The sequence below is a fragment of the Vanacampus margaritifer genome, chromosome 16 (genome assembly GCF_051991255.1).
Source record: "Vanacampus margaritifer isolate UIUO_Vmar chromosome 16, RoL_Vmar_1.0, whole genome shotgun sequence".
In the NCBI taxonomy this organism is placed as follows: domain Eukaryota; kingdom Metazoa; phylum Chordata; class Actinopteri; order Syngnathiformes; family Syngnathidae; genus Vanacampus; species Vanacampus margaritifer.
The window spans coordinates 3341265-3356885 of NC_135447.1; the positions used below are offsets into that span (position 1 = coordinate 3341265).

Consider the following 15621-nt stretch of genomic DNA (forward strand, 5'->3'; position numbering starts at 1 on the left):
CGAAAATTGTTCATCTATCCTTACTCGGGTGAAACATGAATACATTTTGGTGTTTTGGGACTTTCCCCCAGACAAATAAAACAATAACATTTGATTTTATTTATGGATCCTAATTCCACATGTACATATATTTATTAACCTTAAGCCTTATGTTCAATTATGAAAACTTAACTGAAAATGTTCATATTTTAACTTCAACATGACTTATTTCATGCGTTTATTTATTTAAACAGCTTGTGGACATGCAAGATTATAATTACAGTACAATTGAAAATAAATTATGCCATTGTCTTTTCATCACTCTTGTCATTATTTATATTTCTTTGAAAAGGCTTCAAATCAATCATTGATTACTCCATATTAATAAAACCCATCAAATGATTGCTGCATCACAAATAAAATGCGAACCAGATTATCAGATCTGTGAATGAACAGCCACATTGTGAGGTCAGAGGGCGTTGAGACCGCTCCCTTCAACTTCTTTCACTTGTTTTAAAGACAGCGCCACATGCTCGTCTTCTGACGAAACGTCCTTCTTCTGGCCCGCGGGGCTTCTTCCAGACCTTCAGAAAAACATGTCGATCAAATCAAAAGCATTAAAATAAAATTGATTAGAAAAATGCAACAAAAGTGCATTTGAGTTTATGTTGCCGCTCTGCAAACTGTAAAAAATACCTTTTTTATTAATTGTTTCATTACCTTTTAGACTTAGTGATACATTAATAATCACATTTTTTTAATTTAAATTTTCTGTAAACTTTTGAATGCATACATTCAACTGTTCAATGTTTTGGTACCTTTTTGCACAACTTTTCACACATTTCACAAGTGATTAATCCTTGAAATTTCCAAGAACATCCACTTCCACCTTTCAGCGAGCACTTCCACATTTTCGGCGAGATGGACCGTATGTACCGACCTGGATTGAGGGACGTAAACCTGCTTCAGTCAGTGCTCAATACCATTTTTTTTGCCGCCTTGCGTCATAAAGCACTCTCCAAAAATGTGGACGCACCCACCGAATGGTGGGTATCAGTCAATGATGGGCTGATGTAACGGAGGCTTTGCCCAGCTCTGCTGTTCCAGCATCGCTGGCTTCCCAATTGTCAACATTGGCATCCAATCTTAGATTTATAGATAGAAGTTACAGTAGCTTTTCTTATTTGTGTGAAAGAAGATGGCGGTCAGACGGAAACAGCTCCTCAGTCATTAGCATGAGTTGCTAAGGCCACTCACCATCGAGTCTCCACATCCTGGATCGTGTCCGGGAGCGGAACGTTGAGCGTTTCCGGCAGGATGCAAGCAAAGCCTGAAGCTACCACAGCCGCACCCCCGTACACCACGCTGGGCAGAGCAGGGAAGACCTGGAGGCGGCGCAAGACCCAAGACCCGATGTTATTAGCCCACTGCAGCAATTACAGCACTTTTAACAATAAAGGCTTGCCTCGTCCAGGATGAGGACAGCGGGTGCCGCCATGCTGCCCACTCTGGCCATAGTGGATACCAGACCCATTCCTGTTTGCCTACAGACACCAGGTTCAAAGTAGAATGTCATCAGTGGTGGAAAAACAACATCTAGAAATAGTTGCTCTATATGAAACCAGATCTGGACTTTCCACTCCTTAGTTTGTTAACCATGCCATACCTGATGATGGTTGGGTAAAGTTCACTGGTGTACAAGTAAACCGTGGTGAAGGACGCCGACGTGAAGGCCTTACCGAGACATGCCAACGTGGTTCTGATGGCCTGCAAGTCTGACAGAGTGACACAAATTTGTAAAAGTATATGGTTGCTTATTAACGAGCAAAGTCCCTTTAAATTACAAATAAAAAAGTCCTGTCTTTGTGTGCGTTACCTTTCGGGACAAAGATGTTGGCAAAGATGAAAAAGGCGGACAAGAAAAGGCACAAGGCCTGCGTCTTCCTCCTCCCGAGGAAATTGAGCATGCCCAGAGCCACAAATTTGGCGGGAAAATCCACGGCTCCAAAGATGAGCTGCATCACATAAATACTCACCTGCACCGAGGATGGGGAGCTCTTAGCTTAGCATGTGGCGCAAGCTAAGCCAAAATGTTAGCGCGCTCACCCCAAACTTTTGCAGGTCCATCGCCAAACCGTAGTAGGCGAAGCTGGTGGAAAACCTAGCAGAGGAACACGGGCAGACATCACGTGAATGGCTGCTGTCTTGTTGCTAACGTTCAGGGTGTGAGGAAGTCACAAGTCTTATCTTCAGGCTGAAGTCGAGTCCCCACTAGACTTTCAGCAAGTCGAAAGTCAAGTCAGGCAGTGGCAAGTGTGATTGGTGCACCAAGCGAGGCGAAGTCCAGACCCATAAAAAACACACAAACAGTTGGAGGAACCATCATCTTCCCAAAAGATAACAAGCCATAGTCGTTCATTTAAGTCTTTCAGTTTTCGCCAAGTCCTAAGTCTTAAAAATTGCCCACTTATGTCTGATTGGAGTCAAGTTACATGACTGGAGCCCCACACCTGTGCTAAAGTTAGCCTCTTAGCATCATAAGGAGCGACAGTCTGCTTCTCCGTGCTCGTTCCTCACCAGACGAAGATAAGGCCAATGGAGATGCGTCTCATGGCGGGCGTCTTCAGCAGGTCGTAGGCGGTCGGCGTTTTGCGACCGGACTCCATCTCCTTGCTCATGTGGGAGTGAAGCACCTGCAGGCCACATGGCGCACATGTCAAACTCCCATTGGCTGCAACGCCGATTCCCCACCAATGTGCAATTAAGAATTTAAAATTTTAGTGGGGGTGTTTGGCGAAAAGGAGGCTGCAAGATATCATTTGTAGATGCCTGACAGGACAACCTCCAACGTCAGCTTGTCCACCATTTTGGGTTTCCCGTTGATGCGAGCCACTCTGTGGAGGATCTTCAAGGCGTCCTGGGATCGCCCCTTGAGGATCAGCCACCGCGGTGACTCTAATAACCACCTGAGCAGTGAGGTTTTGATCAGAAGGCTATTTTCAAGGGGCGCAACCGATGTCTCGAATGAGGACGGACCAGCAGTTGGCAAAGGAGATTATGTGGGGCGCGCACACCACCAATTGCAGCTTCCTCCAGTCCCTCAGCCAATAAGCCAAACCCGCCAAGATTATCTGACCAAAGGTGAAGTAGAAGGAAGTAAGAGTGCCCACCAAAGTCCTAGTTTTGGTCGGGATCCACTCCATCTCTGATGAGAAGAAGCAAGAGTTTCGGCCAGGTTGATCGAGGCCACGTGGCCGCCGAGAACTTCAATGTAGAAACGTAAACATGTTACTCAGGGAGGAGGAGTTGAGTATGATGCCGGACACCGCCATGCCGCTCAGGAAACGGAACACGCAATAGACCAAGTAAGACTGCGACAGGACGCAGCAGGAGCCCAGGACGCCCAGCTGCAGGTAGGACCAAATCAGGATCGTGCGCCGCCCAAACCTGGGACAAAGGTAGCAAACATTTCTGGTCAACAGAATTGGCGTTACTTGCCAAGGATTTTTGTCTCTGGTAGTTTGAGTTACTCTAGTACAGTGGTGTCAAAGTCTGGTCCTCAAGGGCCTGGGTCCTGCATGTTTTCGAGGTTTCCCACGTTCAACACAGCTGATTCATATTTAAGCTCATCAGCAAACTCTGCAGGAGCCTGAGAATGATCCTGATCATTGAATCAGGTGTGTTGGAGTAGAGAAACCTCAAAAACATGCAGGACTCAGGCCCTCGAGGACCGGATCTTGACACATGCGCTCTAGTACTTTCACACACAAAAAAAAGAGGCTCACCTGTCGGACAGGCCGCCGTAGATGACGGCACCCGCTAAAACGCCGCCCATGTACACCGTCTGGATCATCTGCTTGAGGGGACGCCACGAACACACCAGACCCCACTAAAGAGACACAATGCAACGCAACAACTTCCTACTGGATCACTAGAACTTCCTGCCTAGGTCTTTAGACCTTCTTGCTGGAAGATTTCAACTTCTTTATAGAGGTCTTCAACTTCAAACAGGAACATTAGAACTGCTAGTGACAGACCTTGAACCACTTCTGACTCATGACTCGAATTTCCTGCGGGATCATTGCAACATCTTAATGGATAGAAATCATCTAGAAATTTAAAAACAATTGCTACTGGAGCACTGCAACTTCCTGTTAGATCTTTTGAATTCCCTGCTAGATCACTTAAACTTCCTGCTGGTTCACCAGACCTTCAAGCAACTCATTAGAACTTCCTGCTGGATCACTTGAACTCTCTAGTATGCTCTGGGTTACCTCGGAAACGGTGGTGGTGTGGAACTCGGAGTTGTCGAAGGTCCAGCCGTCCACGCAGCTTTCGGTGTGCAGGTCACTCGTGTTAGCCGAGCTGTTAGCGGTTAGCATCTGCCACTGCGGTGTCACATATCTGAAAGCAAGCCAGCATTTAGCCACTGACGCCACGAGCCGAAAAAAATAGAAAAAACCTCCTGCAGCGGTCCAGTCGGAGTCCTGAAGAGTCCATCGGGAGGAAGGCCTTCAACAAATCTGTCCGGTCCACCTGAAACACGCCGATGTCGTGTCAATAGCATGGCGACCGGCCACGTGTCACGCAAACCAATCACGTACATGCTGCGTAAGGTTCCAGAGGCTGTGATTGGTCGAGAGGCTGCAGTGGTGGACAGGGGTTCCGGAGATAAAGTTGTTCAAGAGGTTCTGACTCGCCATCAACAAGCCCGGTAAACTGATGAGGGTCACATGGATCCACTGGTACCGCCCAAAACCTCCAATCTGACCGGTTGGACAAAGAAGATTGAAAGTTCCTGCTAGAGCAGCACAACTTCCTACAGCATCATTAGAACTTCTTGCTGCTCATTTAAACTTTCTATAGAATTCTATAGAATGGCCAATCACACGGCACATCTAGATAACCAATGGACCGGGCGGCTGCTCATAACAGGGAACACAGACAAACGACTGGTCACAAACTGAAAAACTGGACTGGTCACAATTCAGTCCCAGGATACGTACTGGTCGCCAGTCAATCACAAGACTGCAATTCTTTCTCCCTGTAGTCAAATGACTCCTAATGTTTTTTTCCTGTAATCGGATGACTCCCAAACTTTCTCCATATAATCAAATGACTCCCAAACTTTCTCCATATAATCAAATGACTCCCATTGGTTTCTCCTTGATTGACTTCAGCTACTTTCTCCTTGTAATCAGAATACTCACATCATCCAACAGCTCACTGAAGCCCATGATGATGATGTCACCGTTCTTCTCGTCTTCAAATCAACCTGTCAAAAAGACACCCAATAAACAATCCTGACATCCGATCTGCTGAAAGTTGTCATGACGGCGGCGTCCGCTCTTTCTTACAATTTTTGCTGGGAGTCTGCTGAGTCGCCTTAAAGGATTAAAGTGCGCAGTCACAAACACAAGAGGATTTCCTCCCGCCGGTGGACGTTTGCTTACTGTATGGCACCAGGACCCGACGGCCAGACGACAGGGATGCGGGCTCATCGGCGGGTGGGTGGGGGTGGGGGGTGGGGGGTGGGGGTGCAGACTTTGACACGTCGCTCGGCTGACCACTTCCCCCGCGCCCCCCATTGCGCTGTCTGTTAATGTTCCTGCGAGTCTTGCTGGCAATAACTTGACGGACACGATGTTGAGTCCTTGTTCATGCACGCACAACTAGAAAAGACACGCGGCTCGATGGTCATTACGACTTCCTTGTTCACTCAAATATCCAGCTGGACTGTTCAATCTTTCTACTAGACCATTAAAACCTGGTAGTGGATCATTAGAATTTCCTGCTGGTCATTGCAACTTCCTGCTAGATCCCAAAAACTTCCTTTTCTAGATCACCAAAGCTCTTTGCTGATCATTAAAAGCCTTCTTTGAAATCACTCAAATGTCCTGTCGGACATTACAACTTCCTTTTAGATCACTAAATCCTCCCACTAGATCCCTAAAACTTCCTGTTGGTCATTACAATTTAGACACACTTTACAACTTCCTGCTTGATAATTAAAACTTGCCACTAGATTAGTACAACTTCATGCTGGATCATTAAAACATTCTATTGGTTTATTATAACTTCCTGCTACATGACTAAATCTTTCTGCTGTTTTTTAAAAACTTCCTTCTGGCCATTAAAACTTCTTTCTAGATCAATAAAGATTCACACTAGATCACTAGAGCTTCCTGCTGTTTCATTAAAACTTCCTATCGGATTATTAGAACTTCCTGCTGACCAATAAAACCTCTCATTAATCAAATATTCGTACCAAAAAAAACAAAAACGGTCAAGTACTAGTAATTAGGATGGTGGTGATTTCACAATAAACTTAAATGCAAAAGACATTTTTGAAGCCAATTTGTGATGACTGGACGAACGAATCAAGTGTCCCGATGTGAATTGCAGCCTGCATGTTTGCACGAGAAACTTGACGTCCAGCACATTCCAATGGGCCATCTTGTGGCTGAGTGCAAATAATGTCGCAATTTCCACATGAAAGGCAGCTCATCATCACTGATTGACTTTGTTACGATCAACCATTTTGGCTGAGCGGCCACAAAATTCTGCTGGTTTGCCTCTCAATAAATAATCATGTATGTGCGTGGCCGCTGTGGCACCTGTTTTGTGGTTTTATTAGGCTTCCAACTTCCTGAGAGTCATAAAACTTCCTGCTGGACTTTAAAGCTCCCTGAAAATCATTAGAACTTCCTGAGAGTTATCAGAACTCCCCGATATAAAACAGAACTTTCTAGTAGTCATTAGAATGTCCTGCTGGTCATTAGATGGATCCTATCCCAGCTCACTTTGTGCAAGAGGCAGGATACACCCCGGATTGGTCGCTAGTCAATCACAAAGAGTGAACCAGTCGCTACTCAGTCCAGCAGGAACTGATAAAGCCGCGCAAAGCGCTACACGAGCGGCGACCTCCCCTCGGAATTCACCCCTGCGACTCGAAGCAACAAACAAGTCGGCGGGCGACCAGTCGGAAGGTCAGCAGCTGAACACACCATTTTGGGTTCTCGTGTGGAGTGTTCGACACGTGTGGTCGTGTCGGCGGGGTTGAACATTGACGGCCGGTGGCGCGCTTGCACAACGGCTCAGGCAATGATTGCTAACGTTAGCTCCTGTTAAAGCATTTAATGTCATTCATTCACCAAACAAATAAAAACGTTCCTGTGGGAGTCTTTGCAGAAGTCTTTTCTCAAGAAATAACTGGTCAACGTCTATCTGGCGGTGCCTTCGGGGGGCGGTCGTAAAAACAGGAATTGTTTTTTGCCAGATGGGCTCATCCCAGCAGTCCCAAGTGTCATCCATAGACCCGGAAAAAAAAAAGACTTCTTTCTTCTACAGCGTTGAGAGAAACTCTTGGACCTGAGAACATAAAAAATAACACAGTAAAACAAACAGGAGACCTTTCAAAAAAAAATAAAAAATCAGTGGGAAAAAAACAAATCCAAACTTGCCTGGTCAACGATGGCTTCCTGTTTGATACGATCATCCTTGAAGTCGTCGTTGACGTCCAAGACCAAGATGGGGAGTTCATTCAGGTACTCAAAGTCCAGTCTGCAATTCATCAATCGATTGATTTGATTAATTACTTTGGAGTGTTTTGGTGCATTTTAGTGTTACGTCAACACTATTATTTCGTCACGTGATATATATATATATATTTTTAAAGCCAGCCGGCCCTCAATTTTTTCTTTATTTATACGTGGCCGTCGTACATTTCAGTGTAATGCTCACATGCTAATTTTCCCGATTTTTGTCAAATTTGCAGATTTTCAGAAGCAAATGGGCACGGATGAAACAATCATATTTTGATGATTTGGAACTTGGACACATGGAATTATTTTTTTAAAGGTTGTGTCTTAGGGCTAATTCTCTTTAAGAATAATATTCAAGGCTTATGGAACAAAATGTATGGAAGACCTTCAAAATAGTATCTTTTTTTTGGGGGGGGGGGGGGCTTAATTTGTGAGGTACTAAACGCAAACCTGAGGTTCCTGTGGACCAGCCAGTCCTCGTGTTTGCGGTGAAGTTGTTGCAGGTACTCGAGGGGAATTTCGCTCTCTTCGTCGCGGCCGCGCTGGATCAGACGCTGCATGCAGCGCTGAAACAAGAAGAAGCGTCAGCCCACGTGTGCCAGGATATGTGACAGGAAGTTGACGAGGAGGAGGAGGAAGAAGAGGAGCACCTGCGGCTCGGCCCTGAGGTAGATGAAGGCGTCCAGGGCGATTTGGGCCTGGAACGTGTCCAGCAGCCAGCTGTGCCAGTCCTGGTAGACGCTCCACTCCGTCTCGCTCAGGCTGCCGCCCTCCAGCAGCGTGGACGCAAACACGTACCTGCACGCAAAGCCACAAATTGCTTCTTTTACACATTTGCAATGTCAGCTGAAAATCAAGTACATTGAGCGACTCCCAATACCAATAGAGGAGCTCAAGCTCACCTGTCCGAGTAGACCGAGCGCTCGTACAACTGGACGGGATTTTCCGCCTGCTGGAGTTTGAGCGAAGGCGACCGAAGCTGGGAACGAATTCTGCTGAGGGACGCGTAACTCTTGACAGGCACGCACACACACAACAGACAGGAAGTGAGCACTTTCTCCGGCAGCCGGCGGGGCTCGGGAAGGAGCTGCCGCCGTCCTACCTGGAAGGTGTAGGACCAGCGGCTTGGCTTGTCGTAAAGCATTTGCAGCAGATTTCCGCCGCTCTTCTGCGAGGAACTCAGCTCCTGACAAAAGAGAGGAAGCAGTGCACGTCTGAGAGGACGTGTCTTCAACTACAAGAAGATCACGCAAAAAAAACAGCAACTAGAATTGATACCGAGAGACAATCATTAGATTCATGTGTCTTTTTGTCAGTCACCTGCGAGACATCTTCACTGTCGTTGTGGACGTTGCACCACTTGCCGATGGGCTCGGGTATGACCTCCCACTCGGGCGACGCCCCCTGCAGGAGACGCACAAACGTGGACTTGCCCGCCGCTGGAACCACAAACAACTCATTTAAAACAAAACGACAACAAAAAAGGCAGAAAATTCTGGTCTGAATGATGGTGCTAATTGACATAATCACACTTCATTTCTCTGCCCAAGACCTAGACACCAGACTGGCAGAACATTCAAAGCCATTTTCAAGCGGACGGCAGTGTGAAAGCCAGAGAGCTAAGCAGAGCTGCGTTGGCACATACTTGACTCCTCGGTTAAGTTGTCGCAGTGTGTGTGTAGGCTTGGAAGTTGGAATTGAAACCTTATTGGCGTAATAAAGATAATTTCAATTCAATTAAACAATGTATAAGTTAAATTAACAAGTATGATATTAAATTGAATGTACACAAATGCACACATATTAGAGATAGCTTAATTTGTTTATGGGTGTATTTAGAACCCCCATGATTGCTTTCACGATTACTGAGTAAGGAAACGTGAACTTGCCAATGTTCCCTTCGATTGAAATCTTTTTGTGTCGGCGGGAGAACCCTTCGGACGACGACGGACTGTCGGAAAACGACTTGCGTGCTAGCTTTGGAGGAGTCGCCATGCTCGTCTCTTGTTTGGAGTTGGAGTTGCTGGGTCAGTTTGTCGGTTTTAGTTCATGAGTTGGTTTGGTCCTGCGAGATCAAGCGAGTGTCAGTCGTTCGTCATCCTCATCTGCCATTCAAGCCCGCGCGCGGACAACTCGATGAAGTGTTTCCGGGTTGTTGCCATGGGTTCATAATGTGTAATGGGTTCATGATATATGGGTCGCTTTAATTATAGTTCCATCTCGTGTGCTTATCTTGTTTTGTAATATGATATACCTTGTTTTGAAATACATTTCGGAGTATGTCTCTTAGGTGAGTAACACTTTCACGACTGACTGCGAAGTTTTGTAAACAACATAAAAATACTACACACAAAAGGACAAAACACATTTTGAATATAAACGTTAATGGTGATTAATGAAATTAATATCAGTTAATAATAAAGTTAATGATAATAATGCATATAATAATTAAAATATATTGCGCGGTTTCCATCCGAGCGGATGTTGTCAAACTGGAAGTGGATCATGCGCATGCGCCCCACACCGCAACGTTAAGGAAAATGGCGACACCCGTTGATTTGGAGCTGAAGAAGGTAATTCCCCACATTTGAAGACGCATTCGCAAGTTTCATTAAATAAAAAGATGTCTATTATTTTACTTTCGCAATACCATACTTGTTAGTAAGACCGTCTCGACACGACGACTAGTAGTGACTCGATTCTGTTACGAAGCAGCAAGGTGGCTAGTGGTTCGCACCTCTGCGTCGCCTCGCCTTTGCTTCGGGGTTCGAAACTCGGCTAAGGACTCCTCTGTCTAGACTTTGCGTGCTAGCTTCATTCAATACTCGAAATTGTGAATGGCGACCAGTTCATTGTTTATTTTGTGCACTGACATTGTTGACAAGCGACCAGCCCGTTGTATGTCAACATCAGGCATGGTTCAATTGACTTTTTAAAACCACCGTTAACTGTCCAGCAGGTAATCGGCCCATGCCTAGTCTAGAGTGCCTCAACATCTACCAACGATTGTGATTGAGCAGCGACCAGTCTAGAGTGTGTATATGAACATGTGGTCTTGATTTCCATTGCAATGCAAATCCACATCCTCTGTGTGCGTGGCAGGCCTTCTCGGAGCTGCAGGTGAAGGTGATCGACACGCAGCAGAAGGTGAAGCTGGCCGACCTGCAGATCGAGCAGCTGTTGCACATGCAGAAGCACGCCAACCTCACGCACGCCGAAATCAACACGCTCAGCGAAAACACGCGCATGTATGAGGGCGTTGGACGCATGTGAGTCGCTCGCTCCGTCGTCCGTCCGTCTGTCCGTCACTCGTTTGTCTAAAAACACTCTGGCGACGCTTGCGCTTCAGGTTCATCCTGCAGTCTAAGGACGACATCACACAGCAGTTGAAGGCCAAGCAGAAGACGGCCGAGGAGAAAATCAAAGAACTGGAGGTAGCCGCCTTTTCACCAGAAAGTTGACATATTTAACACACTCGACATTAGTCACTTCTTTTTCCACATTTCGTGACTGCTTCATCCCATTTCAACGTCAATAAATAGACAAGAAGTATTTATGCCCTTTCCACAATTATTCACCAAATAGTTCCCCATTCATTTCTTATGGGACATTCAACGAAACCACCAGATTCAAATTTGACTGATTCTAACGGCTCCAACTATTAACTGCTCAGCTCATTCCTATTCCAAAGCCCGAAATTTAGATTTTGTATTTCTGATTTCTGCTTCTTTTTTTTTGACTGATGTAAATTATTCCAAGTTTAAAAACACAACCAAGCAAAGTCCCGCAAAAAGATGAAAAAGTGGGATAATGCTAATTTTGTGAAAAACAAAGTTCACTAAGAAATGGTTAAAAAAAAATTAAATGTAGCATCAACATGCTAATTTGAGGATTTCAGTGCTGTGTTGTTAATTTTCATCAAATGTGCTGATTCTCAGAAAAAAAAACATGGCTGACGTTACACAATTTTGTGAAACAATTGACATTTTTCTGGGAGGGTATTTTGTATGGGGGTTGATTTGGGATGGTCAAGTGCCAATATCAGGTATCATTATTGGGCCGATACCTGGCATTATTTGAAGCTACTCGCGACTTGTGGCCATTTTAGGATCAGGAACTAAAAGCATTCATGGCTGACACCGCCGTGCACATTACGATGTACAACTGCAGAGTTTAAATGGGACTTGTTTTGGCCACTTGATTATTCGATTCATTTTATTTATTATTTTTAACAAAATATGCATAGTATTTTTTTTTTTTAATTGCCATTAATTTCATGCAATTTGAAGGAAAAATACTTTATTAAGATAAATAGGTCTATCTTTAAAATGATCTGTCATTGTTGTTTTTCAATGATGTATCAAAAGTACTAGCGGTGACTGAGTTGAGTACTCGTAATGGTATGACAGCCGGGATAGGCTCCAGCATGCCCGTGAGCCGGTTTGGATAATGGATGGATTGGCCAGCAGCCAGCTTGCTGATGGTCCTGATGAGTCGGCATTGCATGTTTGTGCCCTGCAGCAGAAGAAGGTGTACCTGGAACGCAGCGTGAAGGAGGCAGAGGACAACATTCGGGAGATGCTGATGTCCAGGAGAGCTCAGTGATCGGTCAATCTTCAACGTGTGTTCATTAAAGTGTTATCATTTATTGATTGGTCATTGATCAGCCTGGCCTCGGGATGGAACAGCAAAGAGTTTTTATTGTGAAAGGAGGGACAAGCGGCGTGGCGCGGCGGTCACGTGTTGTCGTTGGGCTTGTTGACGAAGTTGATGGAGTACGAGCCCGTGTTGGTGTCCTGGTTGACCTGGAAGTTGTTGGTGGACAGGCCGAACGGGCGCAGGACCATGTTGCCCAGGTCCTTCAGTTTACCTGCCCACGGCCAATACAGGTAGAGGTTGTCAATAATCGGCTGATAATTCAGAGAGGCGCATGTGGGCTGCGCGTTTTCCTACCTAACATTTCCTCCTTCAGCTTCTCGTTCTTCTCGTGGATCTGCTGAGGTAACCTCTGCAAGGACAGGAAGTAGTTGGACTTCCAGAACAAAACATCAAAACAAGCCCGCTCCCAAGTGAGATGAACTCTACACAGGTTTATAATTGCCTATAAATGACAACAAAGCACTATGTTTGTCTAAATGAAACTCCTCAAATCATTTCAACATAGACACCAAGATGGTGACTTTTGTATAAATGGGCTTCAGCATCATTTCTTGACCACACGATGGTGCCAAAGTATTAACTTTGCTAAGATTTAGTGCTCTTTCAAAGCTACTTTCTTTCTTTTTCGATACAATAATTCCAAACAGTCCTTTAGTGAGCTCTTCAGCCTTGTCTAGATGTGTGACTTGTCACTTGTGTGCCATGACTTCAGCTCACCCGCGAAAAAAAAAAAAAAAAAAGGACAGATGGATCTGCTAAAAGTTATCAATTTAGTTTTGTAGCTGATTTCTAAAACGGAAAGAAAAAGGCTGCAAAATGGTATCGGTAGCAGCGGACCACGAACTCACCGCGCAGGCTTGCCCGGCTGCCGTTTGCTTGGGGTCTCGCTCCAGGACCTTCTGGTAGTCGTCCAGCGCTTTTTCCAGCTGCTCCGTCTGCTCGTAGAGCTCCGCCCTCCTCAGCAAGGCCTTCATGTAGTCCGGATTCAGCTCCAGTGCTAGCATGAAAAACATTCAATCCATTGACCTTTTCACCATGACGCCACCTGTACAAGTTGAAGGTGGCCCCCAAGCATCGCTCACAAACATTATGAAAGGGCCTCGAACCATCCGTGATGGCATCACTCACCTCTGGAGCAGTCGGCGATCCCGTCATCCTTCCGGTCCTGACGCAGGAGTGCAAAACTTCCCGTTAGCATTTCGCTAGTTTGACATCATCGGTCATTGCTAGCTTAACACTCACTGGCTTGTCTACTTAGGACATTTTGCTAGCCTTACAGATGACAAGATAATGTGTTAGCACGTTAGCATTAGCGTGTGTTGCATTACCAGATGCAGTCGGGCGGCCGCTCTGTTGGAGAACAACACGGCTCGCTCTTGGCTGAAACAGTGCGGACACAAACGCAACGCTTGCGTGTAGTTTTGCTCTGCCAGAGACCAATCTGCACAAACATTGCAAACCGGTCAAACTGCTACATATGTTGATTACGCTGTGCCGATCAGACTAGAGTAGGACAAAGGTGTCTAAACCAGTGATGTCAAACATACAGCCTGCGGGTCAGAACCGGCCCGTTATATTGTCATTGTTTTTTAGCTTATTAGGCCCCAACTGTACCACTTGAGATCAAATTGGGGCGCAAGTGGACCCTGAAATGAAATGAGTTTGACACCCCTGGTCTAAACACTGGTTACACTGGTCAAACTTGTCTATAACTTGGTCAAACTGGTATATACTATTACAATGGTTGATATAGTGGTTGGGCTCACCTCCATTTTTAAAGTGGCAGTTCCCTTCCTCCTTCAAGGTGAGACTGTGCTGTCGTCGGCTCTGGAGTGACAAAAAGTTGACAGCGGTGGCCGGTCATTGTGTGCAAATGCATTTTTGACTTTCAACATCATCCGCTTTTACCTCCTTTTCCTCCTCTGTCAATTTCTCCTCTTCTTCTATCGCCCGATCGTCATCTTCCACTTCTCCACTGCAGTCCTTCAAGTCGTCATCAGAATCGTCCCGCGTGTCTTCAAGCGGGTTTGTTGTGCTCGTGTTGTCCACTGGCTCGTGTCTGGTGTCTGTCCTTGCATGTCTGTCCTGGTCTCCTCGGTCTGGATGCTCCAAAGTCTCTTGGCAGTCAAAAAAGTCCTCCCGGTCCACAGTGTCCTCCTCGCTGCATCTCAGCTCATCTGCTGGCAGGCTCATCCTCAACTAATGAACCACAGAGAGGGGACTATGTCATTTCCTACCAGCGGTTTTTTTTAGGTTGTACTTTGAGTAAAAAACAATTGAACTTTCCTAATGTCTATGTAGAGGACTCCCAGAACCTTCCTGATCACTACAACAGTAGACTGCTTGAACATTGGCTTGCAATATTACCAGAATTTCTTCAATTGCCACTAGAACCGTCTGAATAACTGATTCGGTGATGCATTTTGATTATGGTTTTATATCACGCACAACACAGGTCTGAATATCATGCATACAAAGTTAAAGTAGAATATTCATTCGGCATTACGCTAAGAACGGAGTCTACAGCTAAAGGCTAAAAAGTCGACAGTTGCTGTCGCGATGTTAAATAACAGGTGAACCTCAAAACGTCTTCACAAAGTGACATTAAGAGGATAAAAACGTCAAAGTCGTCTGATTTGTTAACTTACCTGACAGCAATGCTAGACTACGATGAGTTAGCCAAAGCGCTTCTGGGTTACTCTTCTTCGTGGCCGTCCTATTCGCTTACTTCTTCTTCTTCGTGGTCGTCCTATTCACTTACTTCTTCTTCTTCGTGGCCGTCCAATTCGCTTACTTCTTCTTCGTCGTCGTCTTCTGCTTGTTCTTTTCACTCGGCTCCTGCTTTAAATAATGCTATGAATAAAGTCTAATTCTGGTGTAGAACTGAGGAGTTTGTCGTTTGGTGAAACCTAAAAATGTTTTTCATACGTGCGAGGTGACTTTATTGTGCTTGTTTACACATTTTAAAGGCAATACCGTGTAGCTGCGTGTGTCACTATGGCTCGTGACTGCCCCCTGCAGGCGAGACTGTCGACGTAAAATGGATCACCATGATAAAATAGTATTTTTAAAAACTTTTTGTTACGTAAATATTTCTCATATCAATATTAAGACAAAAAAATATTACAAAAATATATTGTATTTTATTGTTCAATAGACTTGAATATTGGATGCAATTTTCTTTTCTTTTTTTTAATGAATATCGACCCTTAAATGAATATTGACCTATAACCTTCCATTTCTATAGGCCTACTGTTTACATTCTGGTAAGGGATGAGCTGCAGTCTATATCAGATGACTTTGGGTGAGATAAGGCCCATGGACTGGTCGCCAGCCAATAGCACGGCACACTTTTGAGCGGTTCAGAATTTTCAACGCATGTTTTTTGGAATGTGCAAGTAAGCCTGAATACCCGAAGAAAACCCACGCAAGAACAGGA

General features: G+C 45.2%; 4 protein-coding genes across 4 annotated transcripts; 1 reads left to right on the forward strand and 3 right to left on the reverse strand.

The window, feature by feature from the left end:
- Window positions 1–24: 24 nt before the first annotated feature.
- oatx (organic anion transporter X) lies at window positions 25–6944 on the reverse strand. Its single transcript, XM_077546193.1, has 16 exons — window positions 5337–6944; window positions 5190–5254; window positions 4584–4745; window positions 4442–4515; window positions 4254–4383; window positions 3765–3868; window positions 3272–3426; window positions 3016–3184; window positions 2822–2945; window positions 2557–2672; window positions 2086–2140; window positions 1856–2015; window positions 1646–1754; window positions 1445–1523; window positions 1237–1364; window positions 25–563 (listed from the first exon to the last, which is right to left on the reverse strand). Exons 2-16 carry the CDS (start codon window positions 5214–5216, stop codon window positions 449–451), a joined length of 1707 nt encoding a protein of 568 aa, XP_077402319.1. The 5' UTR covers window positions 5217–5254; window positions 5337–6944; the 3' UTR covers window positions 25–448.
- A 157-nt stretch (window positions 6945–7101) lies between these two features.
- Window positions 7102–9692, reverse strand: LOC144035995 (deoxycytidine kinase 2). Its single transcript, XM_077546197.1, has 8 exons — window positions 9413–9692; window positions 8844–8962; window positions 8626–8709; window positions 8426–8535; window positions 8174–8321; window positions 7974–8089; window positions 7443–7542; window positions 7102–7350 (listed from the first exon to the last, which is right to left on the reverse strand). The coding sequence occupies exons 1-8, from the start codon at window positions 9516–9518 to the stop codon at window positions 7324–7326; spliced, it is 810 nt and encodes a 269-aa protein (XP_077402323.1). The 5' UTR covers window positions 9519–9692; the 3' UTR covers window positions 7102–7323.
- Window positions 9693–10001: 309 nt separating this feature from the next.
- Window positions 10002–12171, forward strand: pfdn1 (prefoldin subunit 1). Its single transcript, XM_077546198.1, has 4 exons — window positions 10002–10096; window positions 10626–10792; window positions 10873–10957; window positions 12045–12171. The coding sequence occupies exons 1-4, from the start codon at window positions 10064–10066 to the stop codon at window positions 12126–12128; spliced, it is 369 nt and encodes a 122-aa protein (XP_077402324.1). The 5' UTR covers window positions 10002–10063; the 3' UTR covers window positions 12129–12171.
- Window positions 12172–12197: 26 nt separating this feature from the next.
- ttc1 (tetratricopeptide repeat domain 1) lies at window positions 12198–14988 on the reverse strand. The gene is made up of 8 exons (XM_077546196.1): window positions 14831–14988; window positions 14091–14381; window positions 13949–14009; window positions 13511–13623; window positions 13311–13347; window positions 13031–13179; window positions 12477–12531; window positions 12198–12393 (listed from the first exon to the last, which is right to left on the reverse strand). Exons 2-8 carry the CDS (start codon window positions 14373–14375, stop codon window positions 12260–12262), a joined length of 834 nt encoding a protein of 277 aa, XP_077402322.1. The 5' UTR covers window positions 14376–14381; window positions 14831–14988; the 3' UTR covers window positions 12198–12259.
- Between the last annotated feature and the right edge of the window lie 633 nt (window positions 14989–15621).

Coding starts and splice junctions, on each gene's coding strand:
- oatx (XM_077546193.1), bottom strand. CDS start 5,216: ATGGGCTTCAGTGAGCTGTTGGATGAT. Junction 2,673..2,821: donor TGGACAAGCTGACGTTGGAG/GTTGTCCTGTCA, acceptor TGTGGCCTGCAG/GTGCTTCACTCCCACATGAG. Junction 1,755..1,855: donor CAACATCTTTGTCCCGAAAG/GTAACGCACACA, acceptor TCACTCTGTCAG/ACTTGCAGGCCATCAGAACC.
- LOC144035995 (XM_077546197.1), bottom strand. CDS start 9,518: ATGGCGACTCCTCCAAAGCTAGCACGCAAGTCGTTTTCCGACAGTCCG. Junction 8,963..9,412: donor TTCAATCGAAGGGAACATTG/GCAAGTTCACGT, acceptor TTGTGGTTCCAG/CGGCGGGCAAGTCCACGTTT. Junction 8,322..8,425: donor CGCTCGGTCTACTCGGACAG/GTGAGCTTGAGC, acceptor CTTTGCGTGCAG/GTACGTGTTTGCGTCCACGC.
- pfdn1 (XM_077546198.1), top strand. CDS start 10,064: ATGGCGACACCCGTTGATTTGGAGCTGAAGAAG. Junction 10,097..10,625: donor TTGATTTGGAGCTGAAGAAG/GTAATTCCCCAC, acceptor TGTGCGTGGCAG/GCCTTCTCGGAGCTGCAGGT. Junction 10,793..10,872: donor TATGAGGGCGTTGGACGCAT/GTGAGTCGCTCG, acceptor CTTGCGCTTCAG/GTTCATCCTGCAGTCTAAGG.
- ttc1 (XM_077546196.1), bottom strand. CDS start 14,375: ATGAGCCTGCCAGCAGATGAGCTGAGATGCAGCGAGGAGGACACTGTG. Junction 13,624..13,948: donor CTGCCACTTTAAAAATGGAG/GTGAGCCCAACC, acceptor ATGTTTGTGCAG/ATTGGTCTCTGGCAGAGCAA. Junction 13,180..13,310: donor GATCGCCGACTGCTCCAGAG/GTGAGTGATGCC, acceptor TTTTCATGCTAG/CACTGGAGCTGAATCCGGAC.